Source organism: Humulus lupulus, chromosome 2 (assembly GCF_963169125.1).
Source record: "Humulus lupulus chromosome 2, drHumLupu1.1, whole genome shotgun sequence".
In the NCBI taxonomy this organism is placed as follows: Eukaryota; Viridiplantae; Streptophyta; class Magnoliopsida; order Rosales; family Cannabaceae; genus Humulus; species Humulus lupulus.
In genome coordinates this window covers 264006577-264028378 of record NC_084794.1, presented here as the reverse complement: position 1 = coordinate 264028378, position 21802 = coordinate 264006577, and the positions used below count along the sequence as shown (strand labels likewise).

Genomic DNA, 21802 nt, shown 5'->3' with positions numbered 1-21802 from the left:
AAAGAGTTCGTCCTTACTTGGACACTGACCTTTAATTTTGAGTAATACGGATCTAATGTAAGCATCTCTCTCTTAACAGTAATCAATATACGAAAGGATCACCCTCTACCAACATCACGTCAAATGAAAGAATTGATTTCTATTGACAAGGATCAACTTCAGTAAAATTTAGACATCTTACGTCATTATAAATATAAACGATTGTATTCGATTTGAGAAGTTTTAAGGGTATTGTCGTTACTTATGGGATAATTTACTAATATTATGTCGTACCATAACCTAACTCATTTCATTTTTTTTTTTTTGTGGACAATACATGAAACTCAATAAAAAGAGTAATTAGCGGCAAAACCCTCTTATCTTTACCTTTTGATACACTTAACCCCCATACTTTAGTTTTGGTGGGAATACGTCTAATGTAGGAGAATGGTCAAGAATATTCTAGAATAATATAATTTGTTAGGCTAGTTGGTTTTTTTTTTATGTGATTTATTCCATGTTATTTTTATTATGATGTCATATTTGTTGGTGGGCTATATATAAACTTATAAGTGAAAATGTAAGACATTATTGATAATTTGAAATAGAATCTTGAGAGAGTTTCTCCCATTTTGAGAGTTTTTCCCTTGTTGTCATGGATTTGGCATAAGCTACGTTCAACATATCCAACTCCTGGCATCAACCTCAACCTCCCAAACCACTATAATACTAACAAATCTACAGTCCTTTTAGTTGCATGCCATTATTTGTCAACATAGACACACGTGACAATTTAAAATCAATGGCACATCATAATTAATTAATTATTTTAAAATACATTAAAAACTAAAAATTATTATTTATTCGTTATTCTAAAACAATTTTTTTATAAAAAAGAAGCAAACCTTTTTCTTTTCCTTCTAATTATTCCCCCATTCTCTCTCTGATACCTCTCTCTCCCTCTATCTTCCTTTGACTCCAATGACGGATCTTCGCCTAGTTGCGTTCGACAACACACACCGTCACCCGACTAAGCACTCTGTGGCTCTGCCTTCCCTTTAACAATAGTGTTGGTGGCACTTGGCTAGCTAGAGCAGTGAGATTTCATAACTTTTTTTATTTTATTAAAAAAAGAATTATATTTTAGTTGTAGATTTGTGATATTAGTTGTTATTATGATGTGTATTCTAAGTTTTTATGTAAAGATTGGTATTTTTCAAAAAAATCTAAATTGGGCCCATCGTTTAGCACAAACCTGAATCTAGGCCCATCACCACTTGAACCTGATGAAAATCCAACACCTCTTCGGACGAGTTTGGTATGTCTTTTCAAAGCCTGAAACCCAAGAAACCTGACCCTGATGCACCCAAACCTGACAAACCCGTCCGAAGTACATGTGGAAATTACACCTAGTACCCAATTTAAGTTAACCTCTTTAGTTTTTACCCACCTTTTAAAACTCTTAGATTAATACCCAAAATTTTAATAAATCTACCCATTATACCCCTTCTATTTCATGAATTCTTTTCTCCTCACACACATATCATCTTCTCCCCCACTACAACTTCTCACCGGACTGGTTCTGCCGAGAAGCTTTGCCTTACTGGATAGAGATGGGCGCCGGACTGAACAGAGGTGAGGGAAAGAGGAGAGAGAGCCTTATGTCTCAGACATTTGAAACTACTTCACAGTCTGTCTATTTGTACTATACTCACTAGGTATTTTCTCTGATGAACTGCACAGGGTAATGAATGGTATAAATGCTCCAAAGGTGATTGAGTGTATGGGTTCTGATGGGCGTATGTATAAGCAATTGGAAAAATATGACGACCTAAGACAAGATGCTGTAAAAATTATTCATGCTTTTTGCTCTCTATTTGTCTCTATTACGAAATTCCTTCACATAAAGTTTCACCAACCTATAGAATTCACTTGCCTAATATTTCTTTTGTTAGATATTAAAGTGACTTCAAAGCAATTTTGACGTCTGATGTGGAATAATCTTTGACCATTTACTAAACTCATCAAGTCCCATTTGATGTCACTAGTTTACTAATGGTTTCTTAGTATATGTTATTATGAAATGATTTGCTAGTCATTGTTATTGCTACCTATGATTTAAATTTTAAGCCTTGTGGTTTAGATTTTAAAGATTATGCTTTATAGTTTAAAGAGGCGTAATTTAGATTTTAAATGTTATGTTTTATAGTTTAAAAAGATGTGGTTTAAATTTTTAGCCTACTAGTTTAAATTTTAAAGAGTTGTGGTTTAGATTTTAAACATTATGAGTTATAGTTTAAAGAGACGTTGTTTAAATTTTAAAGAATTTTGATTTAGATTTTAAACGTTATGTTTTATAATTTAAAAATGCGTGGTTTAGATAATTTTAGAGGGCCGTGGTTTAAATTTTAAAGGATTATGATTTATATTTTATATGATCGTGATTTAAATTTTAAGCCTAGTGGTTTAATTTTTAAAAAATCGTGATTAAAATGTTAAGCATTGTAGTTTAAATTTTCAAGAGTTGTAGTTTTAATTTTAACCCTTGTGGTTTGAATTTTAAAGAGTAGTTGTTTAAATTTTAAAGAATTGTGGTTTAGATTTTAAATGATCATGTTTTATATTTTTTATGGTAGTAGTTTAGATTTTAAGCCTATTAGTTTAACTTTTAAGCCTTGTAGTTTAGATTTTAAGTCTTGTTGTTTAAATTTTAAAGAGTCGTAGTTTAAATTTTAAGTATTGTAATTTGAATTTTAAAGACTAGTGAATTAAATTTTAAGAAGTCATGATTTAGATTTTAAATGATCATGATTGATATTTTATATTGTCGTGGTTTATATTTTAAGCTTAGTAATATAATTTTTAAGCATTATGGTTTACATTTTAAAAAAAATTGGTTTAAATTTTAAGCCTTGAGATTTAGATTTTAAGGAGTCGTGGATTAAATTTTAAGGATTTGTGGTTTAAATTTTAAAGAGTCGTGGTTTAAATTTTAAAGACTAGTGGTTTAAATTTTAAAAAGCCGTGATTTAGATTTTAAAAGATCATGGTTTATATTTTATATGGTCGTGGTTTAGATTTTAAGCCTAGTGGTTTAACTTTTAAGCCATGTGATTTAAATTTTAAGAAGTTGTGGATTAAATTTTATGCCTTGTGGTTTAAATTTTAAAGAGTCGTTATTTAAATTTTAAGTTTTGTACTTTAAATTTTAAAGACTAATAGTTTAAATTTTAAAAAGTCGTGGTTTGAATTGTAAATGATAATGATTTATATTTTATACAGTCGTGGTTTATATTTTAGGCCTAGTAGTTTAACTTTTAAGCCTTGTGGTTTAAATTTTAAAGAGACGTGATTTAAATTTTAAATCTTGTGGTTTAAATTGTAAAGAGTTATAGTTTAAATTTTAAGTCTTGTGGTTTAAATTTTAAAAACTAGTGGTTTAAATTTTAAAGAGTCATGGTTTAACTTTTAAAATATCATAATTTATATTTTATATGGTCGTGATTTAGATTTTAAGCCTCGTGGTTTAAATTTTAAGAAGTCATGAATTAAATTTTAAGTCTTGCGGTTTAATTTCAAAGAGTTGTCATTTAAATTTTAAGTCTTATGGTTTAAATTTTAAAGAGTCGTGATTTAAATTTTAAGTCTTGTTGTTTATATTTAAGCTTTGTGGTTTACATTTTGAAGAATTTTGGTTTTGATTTTAAGTCTTGATGTTGAACTTTTAATTTTAAAGGATCGTGATTTAGAATTTTATGTCTTGAGATTTATATTTTAAAGTATTATTGTTTATATTTTAAACTTTGTGGTTTGAATTTTAAAGAGTTGTAATTTAGATTTTAAGCATTGATGTATATATTTTAAAGGATATTTTTTCATAGATTTAATACAATCCTATAAATATAGTTGTCACACATATATATGACACACTATAATTAGAATGCATTTCCAATTTAATTATAATGTGACATATAATACATACTACAACAACACTTAAAACTATGTGCTCAAATAAGAATAATTTAGGAAGTCTCATGATAATTGATGAACCCAAAACGGGTATGTTTAAAAATTTATAAATCGCAAGCACACGAATTGTATACGGAATATAGTGTTCGTGTAAGCACGAGATCGAACCCAAATGAGTTGTCTAAAATCGAAAAGAAAACTATTTTAAATCAAAAGTAATAAATTCTAACCTAGTTCCAAAGATTGATGAGAATTTGTAACAATAAAAATAAAATAAAAGATAATAATAAAGAAATTAAAGACAATATATATAACATAAATTAATAATAGAAATGAAGATAGTAAAATAAGATTATTAAGGATTAGAATCCACAAAATATAAGTTCAATAATATTTATAAGTACATTGATTCCCAAGTTTTAGTGAAAGTTAAAATAAATCAAACCATCACTTATCCAGACTAGATATTCTATTTAAGCACAATTTTTTATAAAAATATAGGATTTATCTTCACTTTTTAAAATTATAATTTCCAAGCATTTAGTGTAAATCAATCTAATGAAATAACAAATAAATCAATGAATATTATTTATAAGGCAAAACATAATATTTTTGTTCTAAGCATGGATGTGTACAATTTAATGACACATCTTACACAAAGAATATTATATTTTTGCACTAATGAAGAACAAAGTGTAAATATGTGCTAACAATCCAAAATACATGATATTTAAGATGAGAGAAGATATTTGAAGAAGAAAATTCATAAACTCTTTTGCACAAAATAGGAAATCAACATACAAAATAAATACTATCTAGTTACAAATTGTTTCATCATCACCTTAATAATCTTAAAAAGATTAGAAACACATAACTAGAATAGCAAATACAAACTAAAAATTACAAATATAAATAGGAAAATTTGGAGGAGAAACCCCCAAATTTTTCCTCTAAAAATACATAGAAAGTACCAAAAAGAAGAAAAAGATGAAGATAATTGAAAGGTTTTGAATATGTAGAAATTATGGTATAGTAACCTCTCCCCTTAAAATGGACACCAAACTCCCTTATTTATAGCCAAAAAATGAGAATTAAAATAATCAATTTAAAATAATTAAATTGATTAAATTAATTATAGTATAGAAAATAAGGGTAAATTATAATGTGTAATAATGATGTTTTTGGGTAAAATATGTAGAAAGTGTGGAAAAAATATTGTATTTTTAGACAAAATGACAAAGTTAAAATTGTTGGGCTCCTTGAGAGAAAAGGCAGCTAGGTGGCAGTTGGGTCTGTGTGGGAGGCTGAAGGAAGGCGTAGGCCTGGGTGCAATGGGGCAGTGGCTTTTGGTGCTGCTGGGAAATGGCCAGGCGGGCTTGGGAAAGATGGCAGCTGAGCAAGGTTGGAGGAAGAAGCTCTTCAGGAGTCGTGGGCCTGGTTGATGCTGGCGGGCCCAGGAAGTTTGTTGGAGCTTGGCTGGCCCGTGTGGTTTGTTGGAGGAAGGAGGTCTTCGGCTGGGTGATGATGAAAGCTGGGGGTCGATTGTGTGCTGGAGTGCAGCTGGCGTGGGAGGCAGGAGCTGTTTGGGCTTGGACCCAAATTAGGCTTTTTATAAATGCCAATTCTTTGTCTTGTTTTCTTGAAAATGCCATATTGTCCTTCATTTTCTTTTCTTTTTAAAAGCATAAATACCCTCCAAAATAAATATAAAATAAATCATAATACAATATTTTCAACTAAAAAATAAATCAATTTAAGTCTTTGAAAATATTAATTATAACTTAATTTATATTTTACATTTAAGTTCAATAATACAACATTTTTTTACCACTAACTTAACAATAATAATTCAAATAATTAACTACAACATTTTACAACAAAATAACTATAAAAACACACAAAATAATATAAAATCAAAATAAGACTAATAAATTCAAAATTACTTAAAAAATTAATAAATTAATTAAAAACTCAAGAATTAAGCAACAATTAGTCCATAAAAGTGGTAAAATAATTCTATTTTGTAGAGTTATCAATAATAATGGGTAAAGTTTAACTAAATATATTTAAGCCCTGTTTGACATGACTTTGAAAGAGCTTTTGAAGTCTTAAAGTTACTTTTAGGTGTGTTTGGATAAAATATAGAAATAGCTTTTTGAATTTAGAAAAGCTTTTGAGAGAAGCAGTGACTCACTAGCTTTTTCAGGAGGATTTCTAAAAAAAATATGAGAAGTTATTTTTTTGTTTTAATGAATATTTCATAATACCTATCGTACCCCTATTTTTTATAAAAGAAACAAATAAATTACATATTTATCCTAAATTGTGCAGATAACAGTTATAGAATACAATTTCTTTTTTCTTAAAAAATATTCTAATTTTTTTAAAAAAACTACGTACAATTTCTTTTAGTTTTTATTTTTCTTGTTATTGTTTTATATACATAATCTCTTTCTCTAACTACATTTAGATTTTTATATTTGAATATTCAATTTAAAATTTAAATTTTTTTGTTAATTAAGTTTAAATTTTTATGATTTTTATTTATTAATTAATATTAAATCATATATGAATGCAATTAGATTTGTTTTTCTTCAAAAAGAACGGTTAATTTTCAAATAAGTTCAGACATAACATATACTATTATTATTATTATTATTATTATAAACATATATTTATGGTTAAATTTGATATTTAATTTATAAGAGTTTTTATGCCTTATATACCAAACACTCTGAAAATATACTCTTTCAAAAAAACCTCCACAACAAAGAAAAAAACTATTTCAAAATATTAAAGTAAAAGCTATGTCAAAAAATGAGTAGTTAACTACTCTTCTTCTTCTCTTCCTTTAGTGTAGTTATCAACCTTTCCAGATGTACACCCATATTAATTTATAATCAGCCGTTACGATGGTGGTTATGTTTAGTTGGAGGGTAGCGAGTGTATGTGAAAAGGATGCCCTTATTTTTCCTCAAAAAGAATCTCCAGCCCAACTTTTCGGATACTGTCTAAATTGGTTGACACTGGATTTCTTTATCCTATTTCTAACAAAAATTAAGAGTCAATTAATCCTTTGGTTTTGGAGTGAAAGACCAAAATGCAGAAAAGAATAATAATAATAATAAAAAAAAAGGGTTTAGTTTAGCCAGTAAAACTTAATCATATAAGCAAAAGAACCTCCCTATATCAAACTTGTACAAAAACAAAAAGCTTATCTTAAACAGAACAGCAAAATTGGATTTTGGCTTCGGCATACCGTGTTTCTGAAGAGGTATATACAGAACATTCAACAGTAGGATTTACCAATAGCACGCCTGTTAAGGCCATGAAAGAAACGGTGCTTCTTCCTCTTTGAATGTCTTCGAGAATTCTTTGACACCACGTAAGGAACAAACTGTACCTGCACATAGTCAAACAACGTTTCAATATTTTCCCTTCCAAAACAAAGCAAATTCTTCTAGAAAACAAACGCCTTAATACACAGATCAGAAACCTTTGAATTGTTCCGTATGCCGAAACCTTGAAGTTTGGCTTTGTCATCTAGTAGCTTCTCGTTCTGGTATGATAGGCAAGAATTCGCCCATACATGCTTCCTGCATGTCCAAATTAATCACTATTAATCCTAACCATATAAAACGAAAAGAAAAAAAAAACATGACAAATCTAAAGAAAACAAGTACAACAACGACAAAGTAAAGAGAAACAACACATTTACAAAAACTGACAAAGTAACTTAATGTTGTTAGAGAAAATTGTAGTTTTCCCTTCAAAAACAATTCTTTATCATCCAGTTACATCAATAAACAAGACAAGACTTTAAAAAATTGATTATACCCATGCCTAACCAACCAAAAAAAACTGCAAATCAATCATCATTATTCCAAAATAAAATGATAAGAGAGGAAAAGAAAATGAGTAAATTCACAAAACTAACCATGATATATGACGGTGACCCATATTGGATTGCTCTACCTCATTTACTTTTTGCTTGATCACAAGCTTAAGATCCTTGACAGTCGCAGAATTCAGCACTGCCACATCTTCCCAAAAAAAATTATAAATAATTCCATTATCAGTTAAATGAGCCCACTATGAGTATTATTATTAGCTCTGAACAAATGTTATTCAAGACGTAAATGACATGTTTTCAAGAAAATGTCAAGTTGAAGGTATTAGATATGAGAGAAATAAAGTACCAAAATAGGTGTCATCAAGCTTGAGGACAGTGATCCGCATGGCACTACCCAATTCAAGGCTTATGAGGGTATCTACATCCAATAAAGTTGGTTTATTGGAGACATCAGCCAGAATTGGATCCTCAAGAAGAGCAGCCAGTGTTGACATCAACCTTGCCTTCTTCATACTCTGACTGTTGTAACTTTCAATTTTCTTCTTCCTTAGCATTCGATTTCAACTCCATTGGATTCAGTGGTGAAAGAAGAAACCCAACTTGGAATTGCAGGACTCTGACTCTCAGTTGCCTGAGATTACTTGGATTTTAATTGTGTAAAAAGGGGTCTGTACAAAGGCCAGTAGAAAATTAGAGTCAAAGGGGTTCTTAGAGAAATGATCAACTTTAGTGTTTTTTATTTAGTAGTAAATTAGAGTGAAAAATGTGCTGTATCAGATCACCTAAGAGTGCATAAAACGTGTAATAAATATAAAATTTCATGTTCAACTAACATGACAACCCAAACCTGGGCATGCAATACACACAATTAGGCAAATGTAAAGCAATCCCGAATTGTATATAGACACAATTTTAGCCAACATAATAAAAGGCAAAATCACCAACAGAGCCATACTGTTTCCCAGAGCTTACAAGAATGGCTTAGAAATCTACCATCTAACAAAGAATGAATTATACCAGCCCTCCACAACTTGAATAAAAGTGAGAATTAGTCACAAAAGCAAAAGTGCCAAGATGAAACAAGTAATGTAATAATAACAACAAACAGCAACCGCAACTTAAACAACCACAAAAGCAAAAGTACACAATGAAATTATATTTTATAAAATCATGTTATAATAACATCAAGACTACTGCCTACCAGTAACAGAAACCAACTGCAGTTTCCTTCAGTTTCTAACAGGATAACCCCCGTAAATGGATACAAGAACTCTTTTTTGATACAATGGGAGTAGATACCCTTCTCCTTTCCCACACACACTCACACCCAACCACTTAAGCTAGCCTCAAGTGACAAATTGATACAAGAACTTGAACAAAACTGAAAAGGACAGTGAAAAAAAAATACTCGAAGAATTAGTCTTCACCAAAGAGAAGGCGTAGCTTGGAAGCAAAGAGACCAGTGGGCTCGAGGGAGGCCTCGTGGAGAAGGGCTTGCTTAATGTTGTTCATGCGATTGTTTAGGGTTTCTTCCTCTTGTTTAAAAGCTGAAGTGTCCTCGAGAAGGTCATGAATCTGATACTTTTGACCTAGAGATCTAACACTTAACAGCAAGATCCCAGTCATGGCAAAGAACTTAATGAATTTGTCTTTGCGCTTCATTGCGTTTGCCACAAGCCCCAACTTTTTAGGGTTTTGGAGGGGTGAAACTGAGCTGGGGTGCACTAAGGACGACGCCATGGCTTTGACTCTAGGACCTCACAATTGATAACGTTTCATTTCAATGTATATTCAAGCTAAGTGGCCAAAGATAAACCTAATCAAGGAATCATCTCCAGTTATAAAATGAAAATTACACCTAGTAAGTTAACCTCTTTAATTTTTACCCACATTTTAAAACTCTTTGATTAATACCCAAACTATTAATGACTCTACCCATTATACAGTGGTCTAGTGGAACTGACAGTAGAATATTATTTAAATAGGGAAGTAAATGACACGACAGATGCAAAGATTGAGATTTTTACATTGGACTTCTAGTAGTGTTTTAAGGGTAATATGGAAAATATGCTTAAAAAAGTGGGTAATATTCAACTAAATATTATTAGTAGCTATTTTTAGTTAACTAATCCTAAAACCGGGTATTTTTCAAGTTATCCATTTCCACAACTTAATTTCCACAACTGAAAAGCAACAAATAAGAACAAACTATATGTTTGGTAACCTTGACTAGTACTTATAGATAACTTACCTGCATCGTTACAAAAGTTTCTTCTTTATACTTACACAATCAAAAGTTATTTTTCCATACAAGTTTATCACATTATATTTTTAACTGTTTTCCATAAAGACTAAAACGATAAATAAAGTACTGTAATATACTTAGGGAAATTTTAGACAGTGTTTAATAACATACTTAATTTTTTTAAAATGCCAACATAAAATACTCTCCCATATATATGCCATTTTGAAATTTTGGACAAAAATACATCTATCACTAACCGAGACCCCTCACATTCTCTCCTCCCAGTCAAACCAAACTCTCTTATTTCTTTCTCATTATTTTCTCTCGGTTCACATTCTCACCATCTCTCTCAGGCGAAGCTCTCTCTCTCCTCACAGCCGCCGTCGCCACCGTCTTCTCCATCGCCGGCCACGGTAAGATAAGATATTCGGTTGTCATGTGGTTTTTTTTAAAAAAAATTTGAATCGTAATGTATAAATCGATGAAATGGGTTTGATTGTTAATCTTTATTTTGCAAGAAACAATTATATTAACTTTGGCACCTGCAAATTTACAAAAAAAAACATAAGAAAATTATAAAAATAAAGTGTAATCTATGAATAATCGATGGTAAATCGATGATGTATCGATGCCTATGAAAATCTGTATTGTAGTTCAAAATCGATGCCACATCGATGACATTTCGATGCATCATCGATGCTGATGGTTGCCATTTCGATGCGATACCATTTCGATGCCACATCGATGCCTTATTGACGCTGAACCAAATAAACATATATGACATCGATTCAACATCGATGCATCATCGATACCAACATCGAAATTAGATATTCCCCTCAGTATCGAAATGGCATCGATGTACCATCGAAATGCCATCGATGCTGATGGTTGCCCTATATATGCGATTCAATTTCGATGCCACATCGATGCCACATCGACGCTGAACCAAATAAACATATATGACATCAATGGCATTTCGATACATCATCGATATTACATCGATACTAACGTCGAAATTCGCCTCAGTATCGATATGGCATCGATGTGGCATCGATGCTGATGGTTGCCCTATGTATGCAATTCAATTTCGATGTAATATCGATGTCATATCGACGTTGAACCAAATCAACATATATGACATCGATTCAACATCGATACACCCTCGATATTACATCGAAAATATCATCTAATTTAGATGTTCGCCTCAGTATCGAAGTGGCATCGATGTACCATCGAAATGACATCAATGTACCATCGATTTTGGAAATCCCAGATCCGAAGAACAGTTCAAAAATTGCAGAAAAAAATACAAACTCAACTGCGGAACAGTTCGAATCTAATATCTAACCATGACATTTCGTATTCATAAGTAAATTATTGAAATGATACTTACCCATGATTTTTTATCTTAAAAACGCCAAGAAACTTCCAATCCGTTCCATCTCCGAGCTGTGAAAAAATGACTATAAATGAGGGATGAGAGAAAGATATAGAAAGAAAAAATGTGAGAAGTGTTAAATTTGAGTGAGAAATGTATTTTTGTCCAAAATATAAGAAATGACATATTATGGGGAGAATTTTTATGATGGCATTTTAAAAAAATTAAATATGTTATAATGCATAAAGGTAAAATTTCCCTATACTAAGGTAAAAGAAACCATATGTATTGCATATTATAATTAATTGATGCCTCAATCAATTTTTTGTCGTTTCAACAAATTTTACCTGTTGACTTTTATGTCACTGATAAAAATTTGAAGTCCAAGAGTTGTTTGTGATGAAAATGTATATAAATAGCAAGAAAGACACAAAAAATGTCCGCCTTATTACTAAAATCATGATTAGCTGTTTATAAACTTTGATCAAATGAATTGTTATCATTTTCACAAGATAAAACTATATAAAATGCATAAACTTGGAAGAGGTATTTCAACAAACACATTGCAAGCAATTTTGAAAGTGTTTAAAAAAAGAGAAGAGCTTTTTGTCAAGGATTTAGCAATCAACTATGAACCAAAGACACTACAAAAAGCTAAACTATTAAGAATCTTTTAAGTGCAATACACAATTTTTAGAGAAAATTCAACTGTTCTCCGAGATAATTTCTAGACAATACACAAAATAGAGTTGTTATATTGTTAGTTACATTAACCAAAAAAAAAAACACAAAAATAATTAAAATTGCATAAACCATACATCATGGAGGCAAGTGATTCATAACAAATATCACAAAAAATTACAGACTGAAGACCATTTGTTTAAAATCAAAATTAGTAAAACAATAAAAAAGAAAAAAAGAAGAAAATGAGAGAGAGAGGAACTTGCCTGAGTCAAAAGTCCAACTGGTAACTGAGAAGAGAAAAAGGAGAAGCGAGAGGAAGAGTAGATGTTGCGTTCAAATGATCGATCGGTGAGAGAATTGGAGACAGTCTTTAGTGCTTTTTTTTTCAACATTTTTTTTTTTTGACAAATTAACCAAAACTCATTGATTACACGGTGTAATCTATTCGTAAAGCTCATTTTTTATCTGTAGTGAGTGGCTAGTCCAAGGTGAGACATACATACTGAAAGACAATAACAATTAGATCTTATGCTTGTATTGAATTTTTTTCTTTTTAGTAAATAATTTTTTTAATACACAAAATCAAAATAGATAACAAAAACAACTTAATGAACCAGAAATAAAATAAACTTAATCAAACAAACAAATAACAAAATAAAAAAAACCTAAACAATCGCAAATCAACATGATCAACAAACACAAAGAAAAGTAAAATCAACCATTCATAAAATCAACTTAATCAACAAAACAGACAAAAAAAAAAAAGAGCTTAATCAATCTTATTTAGAGCATTTTTTTAAAGAAGGACTATACTTAAAAATTAGCAATCAAAGAATACACAGAGAAAGGAGAGTTGTCATTATTTGGAAATGCATACCAAAGTAGCCATGGTGTTATACACGTGGACGCGAATTTTTTTAAGTCAATGTGAATTCTTAAAATATGAATAATTTAGGGTGGAAAAAATAGGACTAAAATAATATTTGTGCTCGTGATTTTATTGAAAGTTTAGAACCCTGTTTCAGCACCATGTACTATTTAGAATTTTTTGAAAATTTACAAGAGGTTCGTTGTAACTACAACGAATAGTGTCATGTAAAAAATCTGAGGTCCACATGTATAATAGTATATGATTCACCATGATAGTGCACAAAAGCATCCACCATTATAACCGTGTCCTATATATGCACTAGTAAATGTAGATATTAAACTACTTTGGTATGCATTTCCAAATAATGATCCGAAATTTGGGATCATAACTTACACTCGTGTGTAAAAATATATTAGGGGTGCACACGGATTGAGTTTTCAGGTTTAAGGTGTATCGGGTTCAGGTTTTGTGGGTTTTTGGTAGAAGAAAGTGGTATTGAATCCGGTCCGAAATTTTCAAGATTTTGGTTGGGTTTCGCATGGGATTGGTCCAAAAATGGGCTTTGGGTCGAAAATGGACATTGGTAAATTTTTTTCAAAAATACCATTTTTGTTTACACTTCTTGAATATTTTTTACTTTTCACATGTTTTCTTTTAACTTTGTTATTAGTTTGTTAATGTTGATTTTTTACAAATTAAGTGCTTGGTATTTTTTTTAATTATGTTCGGGTTCGGGCGTACCTTTAATTTCAAAATCCGAACCCGACCCGAACCATGTCGGATTCGGATCAGATTTCACCTAAATTTGATGGGTTTGCAAAAATTTGGGTTTGGTTGAGTTTTTTAGATCAAATATTCACCATTAAAATATATGATTCATGATGGTAGTGCATAAAAAATGTTTACTATTGCAGTCTCACCCTATATATACTCATGTAAATGAATCTCATGAGCACAATTTTGATGTTGATTGCTAAGTTTAAAATCTTCTTCTCTAATTTTGCATTCCTTATTTTCTATTGGCACTGAAATTTATCACTAACCAACTTGGCTTAATTTGAGCTTTTAACCATGTCTTGTTTTTGAACTACTCCATTCGTGCTCAGGTGTTGTGCATGAGGCTTGTGGTACCGTGTTGTGCCTTTGTGCTTGATATATAAGTTCGACTGACCCAAAACATCCATATTTTTCTATTGTTTTGTACTCGGGTCAAAAAAATCCAATCCATAGTTATAGTTCTATAAGTGACGTAGCTAGAAAATCATTTTAGGGGCTCTATTATTACACAAAATTAAGAGTGGTTTAGCCTTAAATTCTCTAACTTGCTCATCACCAATTTTAGATATGACAACACAATTAACATGGTCTTAGTATACATAAATAGTAACAATATATATATCTAAAATATGTACAAAAATTTTATGTGATACTGTTTTTTAAATAATAAATCTCATCTAAAATAAATATAATTGGTTAAAATAAAATGTTATATTAGTTTGTATAATATTTTGGATAAAGATATCATTACTCCTATATAAATTGTGGTACTGTGTACATGGGACCTAGTGTGACCCAAAACTTAAAAGGGTATTTATATTGAAACTTCTTATATGAAGGGTTTGGGTACAATATCATAAACTTCTTGTCCTTGTACTGTAAATACTAATCTTAAAGTAAATTCCAAGGACTACACACGTCATCTCTTAAGTTAACATATCCACCTATCGTTTAGATTTTCTACTCTGACAACCCATAGCTTCAAGCTTTGACAACCATGGAGGATTGCTCGCCTCATATTTTGCTTGACTCCTTTTGCTTTACTCTCTTGCATTTTCTCCCCTAGTGAGCTATATCAAGACAGTACTCACCATAGTCATAAAGCTTCTCCTTTCCCAGAAAATCAAAATGTCTCTTCGTTTCTCCTCCCATGTGTTAAATCTTCACTCGGCCAAGAACCAAAGCTTCTTCAATCGTTTCTCTTCAGACTTCATTAACAGAATTCAGGTAAGCTCCACCGCCACTACTCCTTATGCCTTGCCATACTCTCCTTTGAATTCTTCTGAGTTGTTTAAGTTTGGCAGAGAAAAACTCGACCACCACCACCCCATTACAGCTTCCATAACCCCAAGTGTTGAAACTGTTGAGTCATCTTCATTCAGAGCTAAAAAACCCAATGATGTTAATGTTTTGGTGGTGGGTTCAACTGGGTATATTGGGAAATTTGTTGTTAAAGAGTTAATCAATAGAGGGTTCAATGTCATAGCCGTGGCTAGGGAGAGGAGTGGAATCAAAGGGAAAAATAGCAAAGAAGAGACATTCAATGAGTTGAAAGGAGCCAATGTATGCTTTTCAGATGTCACCAATTTTGATTCTTTGGAGAAATCTTTGGAAAGTTTAAGTGCTCCTATTGATGTTGTGGTTTCATGTCTAGCTAGTCGTTCAGGCGGAGTTAAGGACTCATGGAAGATAGATTATGAAGCAACTAAGAACAGTCTGGTTGCTGGTAGAAAATTTGGGGCTTCCCATTTTGTATTGCTTTCAGCTATCTGTGTGCAAAAACCCCTTCTTGAATTTCAGCGTGCTAAGCTAAAATTCGAGGCAGAGTTGATGAAAGAATCAGAAGAGAATAGTGGGTTCACTTATAGTATTGTGAGGCCAACTGCTTTCTTCAAAAGCTTGGGGGGTCAGGTTGAGTTGGTGAAAGATGGCAAGCCTTACGTGATGTTTGGGGATGGAGAGTTGTGTGCTTGTAAGCCAATAAGTGAGCCAGATTTGGCTGCTTTTATTGCTGATTGTGTTTTGAGTGAAGATAAGATTAATCGGGTTTTGCCCATTGGAGGACCTGGTAAGGCATTGACACCATTGGAACAAGGGGAGATCTTGTTCAAACTTTTGGGAAGAGAACCCAAGTTTTTGAAAGTTCCCATTGGGATAATGGACTTTGCTATTGGGCTTCTTGATTTCCTTGTAAAGATATTTCCATCAATGGAAGATGCTGCTGAGTTTGGGAAGATTGGAAGGTATTATGCTGCGGAGAGTATGCTGATTTTGGACCCTGAGACTGGAGAGTATAGTGCTGAGAAGACACCAAGTTATGGAAAAGACACTTTGGAAGAGTTTTTTGAGAGAGTATTGAGGGAAGGGATGAGTGGACAGGAATTAGGCGAGCAAACTATTTTTTGAAAAGAATTTGTGTTATGGTAATAAAGTTTGTAAGCAATGGAAAATGGTCAATTTATTAAACCAGTTTTATACAACACTGTCTGTTTAAGGGTATGCAATTTCTTTATCCAGAGCAGCAATGTACATTATTTGAGTTGCAATCAGGTGCTTTTGTTTATTTATGTTCTTTATCTTTTGATTCTTATATGGGAGATGTGTCAATCTTGTTTCAAATTGTTCATGTCACTAGTTTTGGAATATCTAATTTTGAAGTCTTTATTATGACCAATTTTTTTTTCTCTTTGGTTTATGAAAGTAAAAATAATGTGAAATTTATGTATAGGAAAAATTTGAGAAAACACAACTTCTTATGTCACTTTTGGAAACAAGGAATAATAAACACAAGTGCTACTTATATATTGGTTTGTGAGACTTGAGACCACAACTTAAAATATAAGCATATAGTAATTGAACAAATCTCTTACAACTACATGCCAATGAAGTTCAATTACAGAATTCATAAACTACAGATGGTACAAGATAAAACAACCGATCAATGGGATATGCTGCACAAGTAGAAAACATATACAAAGAAGATATACACAAATCCAAACACTAACATCTGATATCACACACAAACTCAAGACATGAAATGGCCTTCTGAGGTTTTACTTAGGGATTTTCTTGTGGATGGAGAACACAGAGAGCCAGATGAGTAAAACCAGCAAAACTGAGGCAAACAAAGAAACCGCAAGAGAGCCGGCCACATGTTGACAGAACTTGTCAAAAGTTGAGCACACCTTCGGCCACCTGACATGGTAATTGCCCTTCAATCCAACATATGCTACTCCTCCAGCTGTGCCAGTGGCTGAGGCAACCAGCCCCAGTATGAGCTGCATCATAACCAATAAATATATACATCAGCTTAATTTTGTTTTTCTTTTCATTTCTTTTCTAAGAACATGTAAGGTTTAGCTTTCATTTGTAATTGCTGTTATGAGTGAACAGAGCAGAGGGCTTACCACATCCCAGAGGGCAAAGTGGAGCAAGAATTTTGATGAGTATTGAGGCTTCAGGATGACTGAAATCGATGCCAGAGTAGTAACTAAACTGTAAAGACCGGCAACTGATAACGCCACCAGAAAGTATCTGCAAAATGATTAACATCACTAAATTAGCTTTTTAAAACTTAATATCAAAATGGTATGTTTCATACCAAACAAATTCATATTCAGGAAAACACTGACAAGCATAACAAGTTTACAGGGTACAAAAATTCTTAAGCTGATCTCTTTCTGCAATTCTTGCAGATTCTGGTGGTTTTACCATTTTTGGCAGCCAAAAAAGGAAACAACATACATCTCTTTCTTAGTCATTAATTTGCTTCAAATCAGTTCAAACATAACATGTGAAAAACTAAAACACTTGACAATCTAATTAGTAAAAACTTAACATTAAACTTACATGAAGGCGGGAGAGTCATTGAACTTGGCCTCAAATGGCATAGGAATTCGAACAGTTTGCTTGCTAGTAACAAGAACAACAATAGCAACCACTGTTGATGCAAACAACAAGACCCTTAAAGCCACATCAACTTTAAAGCAGGTAGCTCCAGTTGTACAAGTAGCTGAGGGCCCTGAGACTGGCTTGGGAGATGAAGTAGATTCCTTTCCTTGTTCAGCCTTCTCAGTAGATGCCATAGTTTGTGACTAGTGTTTTTTTCAGCTGATATGAGAAAGTTGAATGAACTAGAATCACTTCAAGTGAATTGGGTTGTGCTTATTTTTGTTTTAGAGTATGTACATATATATATACACGCACACACAATTCTATATATTTAGTGAAGCATTCATGGGGCAATAGTTCAAATACACAATATCAGTTTGGAGTCTTTTGCACGCCAAGTGAATTGTTTTGAATAATGTTTAGTTAATTAGTTGTTCTATTGCTGACGGGTTTCTTATATTTATCCTTATGTTCCACCATTGACCATGCAGCCTTTTTTTAAGAAAAAAGACAATCAATCGGGCAGAGAAAAACTTGTGTGAACAATTTTTTTAATATATATATACTTTTTTTTCTCCTTTGGTATATATATACACCAAAACTTGTGATTTCTTATACGATTCTGATTTTTTAGATCATGTTTGGTGGGAATGGAAGATTTTCTTTTTGTAGAATAATCAAATATTTAATCACAATTTATGGTTGTTTTGTTAGGAAATTAATGTACACAGCGTTTTTTGTGGTCCTGCCCCCTCTTAAATAGCCCTCAACACTAATGAGGCCAAAGTTTCTTTTTTTTTTTTTTTAAAAAAAAAGTTAGCCCTCAACATTGTCAATAATTTATCTACTCTATTCTTTTTTTTTTTAGGGGAAGATCAAAGTGTCATTCAAGAAGGGAACCAAGGACCAAGTCCAATACAAACACTCAAGGATAAGCCAAAATGACAAATCATTTCCCAAAGGACGAGCAAATGGCAACAAAGCCAATAGACTAACTAAACGAGACACACATGTCATACATAGTCACAGTCGTTAACAAATATCAAACTATCATAGACATTCAGTAAACAAACAAAACAAGGATACTATCCCCCAAATCACATACAAGAGAAAATCTAAAATTAGAGCAAACAACCAAACTAACTGAGTAATTCACCCCAGTTCCATAAAAGGGAAACAAAAATAAAGTCCCATAAAAGGGAAACATACAGTCAAACAACTCAAAGAAATAACTAATATAAACAAAGTATTATTGATACCACCAAAAAAAGTTGAAGATATAGGCCTCATACTCATACCCAAAAATGGCAAATGGATCGTCACATAAGGCTCATACTCATACCCATCATCATGCGGGAGATTTGTTGGGGGAAAAAAATTTCATTATGACTAGGACCTCCCATGCATACACTTGGCCCAGGAGCTGTTTGTGGAACGGGCGTGCATGATTGATTATGATTTTCCATATTAACACTCGCTCTAGGAGATGGATCAATAAGAGCAATGTTCTTTGCAATCGAACTAACGCATAAAGGAACCCGATGTTTTAAGGACTTTGAATTTTCAAGAATAAGAGCACTAACTCCTTCATCATCTGTGATTTCAATGGGATCTACGCTAAAATCATTGCATGTAAACGACACTTCCAACTTTAAGTCAAACAATGACCTATCCACTTTCAACTTTGAATACAACTTCTCCAATAATTCTATATAACCAACATCAATTGGTACATGTATTATAGTGTTCAAACCAGCTTTGAAATTCCATTTTTCTCCTTTCTGTTCCCAAACACCGTTGTAAGAAACAATTATATTAACTCTGGAACCTGCAAATTTACAAAAAAAAAAAACATAAGAAAATTATAAAAATAAAGTGTAATCTATGAAGAATCGATGGTAAATCAATGATGTATCGATGCCTATGAAAATCTGTATTGTAGTTCAAAATCGATGCCACATCGATGACATTTCGATGCATCATCGATGCTGATGGTTGCCATTTCGATGCGATACCATTTCGATGCCACATCGATGCCTTATTGATGCTGAACCAAATAAACATATATGACATCAATTCAACATCGATACATCATCGATACCAACATCGAAATTAGATATTCGCCTCAGTATCGAAATGGCATCGATGTACCATCGAAATGCCATCGATGCTGATGGTTGCCCTATGTATGCGATTCAATGTCGATGCCACATCGACGCTGAACCAAATAAACATATATGGCATCGATGGCATTTCGATACACCATCGATATTACATCGATACTAACGTCGAAATTCGGCTCAGTATCAATATGGCATCGATGTGGAATCGATGTGGCATCGATGCTGATGGTTGCCTTATGTATGCGATTCAATTTCAATGTAATATCGATGCCATATCGACGTTGAACCAAATCAACATATATGACATCGATTCAACATCGATACACCATCGATATTACATCGAAAATATCATTAATTTAGATGTTCGCCTCAGTATCGAAGTGGCATCGATGTACCATTGATTTTGGAAATCCCAGATCCGAAGAACAGTTCAAAAATTGCAGAAAAAATACAAACTCAACTGCGGAACAGTTCGAATCTAATATCTAACCATGACATTTCATATTCATAAGTAAATTAATGAAATGATACTTACCCATGATTTTTTCTTTTAAAAACGCCAAGAAACTTCTAATCCGTTCCACCTCCGAGCTGTGAAAAAATAGCTGTAAATGAGGGATGAGAGAAAGAGATAGAGAAAAAAAATGTATGAAGTGTTAAATTTGAGTGAGGAGGGTCTTTTTGTCCAAAATATAAGAGGGGCATATTATGGGGAGAATTTTTATGTTGGCATTTTAAAAAAATTAAATATGTTACGATGCATAAAGGGTAAAATTTCCCTTTTTATATTACACCATACAATAGTTTCTTTATTTATTTTTATGTTATTTAAATATTATATTTATATTGCAGTAATAGATATTATATTTCTTAATAAAATAAAATAGGATATTATATTATAATTTTTATATTCATTTCAAATATAAAATAAAAAAGAGAGATGAGAAAATAAGATATGAGAGTAATTTATAAAAGTAGAAAAGATATTAAAGTATAAGGTAAAAAAATATATATAAATAAAGCATTTATTGAAGTATATTTATTTTACATTATTTATCGTGAGTGCTCTAAGGTGGGCTAAAGGCTAAAGGCCTTATAATCTTTATGATATTAAACAATAAAGTCATATCATTGTTCCTTTCTTTTTTTTATTTTTATCACAGCTTGAAAAACAAAATGTAACTTCATATATAATTGATATTTATTTATGCAATTATCTAAATAAAGTTGAGATATGCCAAAATTATGCAACAGGACCACATCCATAATTTTGCACAAGGGTTTATTTATGTATTTATCATATGCGTGTGTGTGTGTCCGTGAAGGAAACTGATAATAATAATAATAATAAAGGTTGAAAAATAGAACAAGAAAAGGTGGTCATTTTCATGTATTCATGCATAACTTGGGAAATAATATATACAAAATAATTATATATATGATAGATCAATTGCGTATAAAGCCAAATATGACTTTATTTCTAATGAGTTTCTGCATAGTTTTAAGATAATGAAATTGATAGTGATTAAGATATACATTAAATAAAAACACAAGTAAAAGAATAAAGGTGTCTAGCCTAGTCCACTTGGTTCCTTTGAGAATCTAAAGATAATTATACATATTTTTATTATATCTTTTTTGAAAGAGTACCAATACAATACAAGGAGGAAACTTTAAAAAAGTAAATAAACAAGTGTCACTTTTTCTCTTGTTTAGGTTCTCTTTTATCTAAGCTCAAATGATTGTCTTTCTATAAAGTGGCCAACTTAGGCAAGTTTAGAAAAAATAAGAACCTAACCTAACATTCAAGTTTCAAAACTTCAAGAGCCATCTGAACCAATTGGTCAAGATAGCATTGTTTCAAGAAATATCATCATCATCAAATAATATATATTACATGAATATGAAAGAAATTTCATTGCATATACGTATACGTCACAACACAATGACATGTAGCTAATCATGCATTTTTTTTATATGTACATATATTGTATAGTTTAGTGTTAATGTATGTAAATATGATGTATAGTCC

The 21802-nt window shown here is 31.7% G+C and overlaps 4 protein-coding genes and 1 pseudogene across 4 annotated transcripts; 1 reads left to right on the top strand and 4 right to left on the bottom strand.

The window, feature by feature from the left end:
- Positions 1–4696: 4696 nt before the first annotated feature.
- Positions 4697–9367, bottom strand: LOC133819343 (U11/U12 small nuclear ribonucleoprotein 25 kDa protein-like; annotated as a pseudogene).
- On the bottom strand, positions 9218–9541 carry LOC133815448 (uncharacterized). Its single transcript, XM_062248287.1, has one exon. It carries the CDS (start codon positions 9539–9541, stop codon positions 9218–9220), a length of 324 nt encoding a protein of 107 aa, XP_062104271.1.
- Positions 9542–10192: 651 nt separating this feature from the next.
- LOC133819339 (uncharacterized) lies at positions 10193–13083 on the bottom strand. The gene is made up of 3 exons (XM_062252551.1): positions 12372–13083; positions 11442–11495; positions 10193–10589 (listed from the first exon to the last, which is right to left on the bottom strand). The coding sequence occupies exons 1-3, from the start codon at positions 12564–12566 to the stop codon at positions 10347–10349; spliced, it is 492 nt and encodes a 163-aa protein (XP_062108535.1). The 5' UTR covers positions 12567–13083; the 3' UTR covers positions 10193–10346.
- A 1627-nt stretch (positions 13084–14710) lies between these two features.
- Positions 14711–16344, top strand: LOC133819337 (divinyl chlorophyllide a 8-vinyl-reductase, chloroplastic). The gene has a single exon (XM_062252549.1). The coding sequence runs from the start codon at positions 14885–14887 to the stop codon at positions 16160–16162; it is 1278 nt and encodes a 425-aa protein (XP_062108533.1). The 5' UTR covers positions 14711–14884; the 3' UTR covers positions 16163–16344.
- Positions 16345–16534: 190 nt separating this feature from the next.
- On the bottom strand, positions 16535–17969 carry LOC133819338 (CASP-like protein 1D1). Its single transcript, XM_062252550.1, has 3 exons — positions 17606–17969; positions 17164–17290; positions 16535–17034 (listed from the first exon to the last, which is right to left on the bottom strand). The coding sequence occupies exons 1-3, from the start codon at positions 17839–17841 to the stop codon at positions 16810–16812; spliced, it is 588 nt and encodes a 195-aa protein (XP_062108534.1). The 5' UTR covers positions 17842–17969; the 3' UTR covers positions 16535–16809.
- Between the last annotated feature and the right edge of the window lie 3833 nt (positions 17970–21802).

Excerpts from the sequence above, each read along its gene's own strand:
- LOC133815448 (XM_062248287.1), bottom strand. The coding sequence starts at position 9,541 with ATGGCGTCGTCCTTAGTGCACCCCAGCTCAGTTTCACCCCTCCAAAAC.
- LOC133819339 (XM_062252551.1), bottom strand. The coding sequence starts at position 12,566 with ATGAGCTTTACGAATAGATTACACCGTGTAATCAATGAGTTTTGGTTA. Across the intron at positions 11,496-12,371 it reads CAGTTGGACTTTTGACTCAG|CTCGGAGATGGAACGGATTG; the intron begins GCAAGTTCCTCT and ends ATTTTTTCACAG. Across the intron at positions 10,590-11,441 it reads TTTTTAAGATAAAAAATCAT|GGTGCCAAAGTTAATATAAT; the intron begins GGGTAAGTATCA and ends TGTAAATTTGCA.
- LOC133819337 (XM_062252549.1), top strand. The coding sequence starts at position 14,885 with ATGTCTCTTCGTTTCTCCTCCCATGTGTTAAATCTTCACTCGGCCAAG.
- LOC133819338 (XM_062252550.1), bottom strand. The coding sequence starts at position 17,841 with ATGGCATCTACTGAGAAGGCTGAACAAGGAAAGGAATCTACTTCATCT. Across the intron at positions 17,291-17,605 it reads AATGACTCTCCCGCCTTCAT|ATACTTTCTGGTGGCGTTAT; the intron begins GTAAGTTTAATG and ends ATCATTTTGCAG. Across the intron at positions 17,035-17,163 it reads ACTTTGCCCTCTGGGATGTG|CTCATACTGGGGCTGGTTGC; the intron begins GTAAGCCCTCTG and ends GTTATGATGCAG.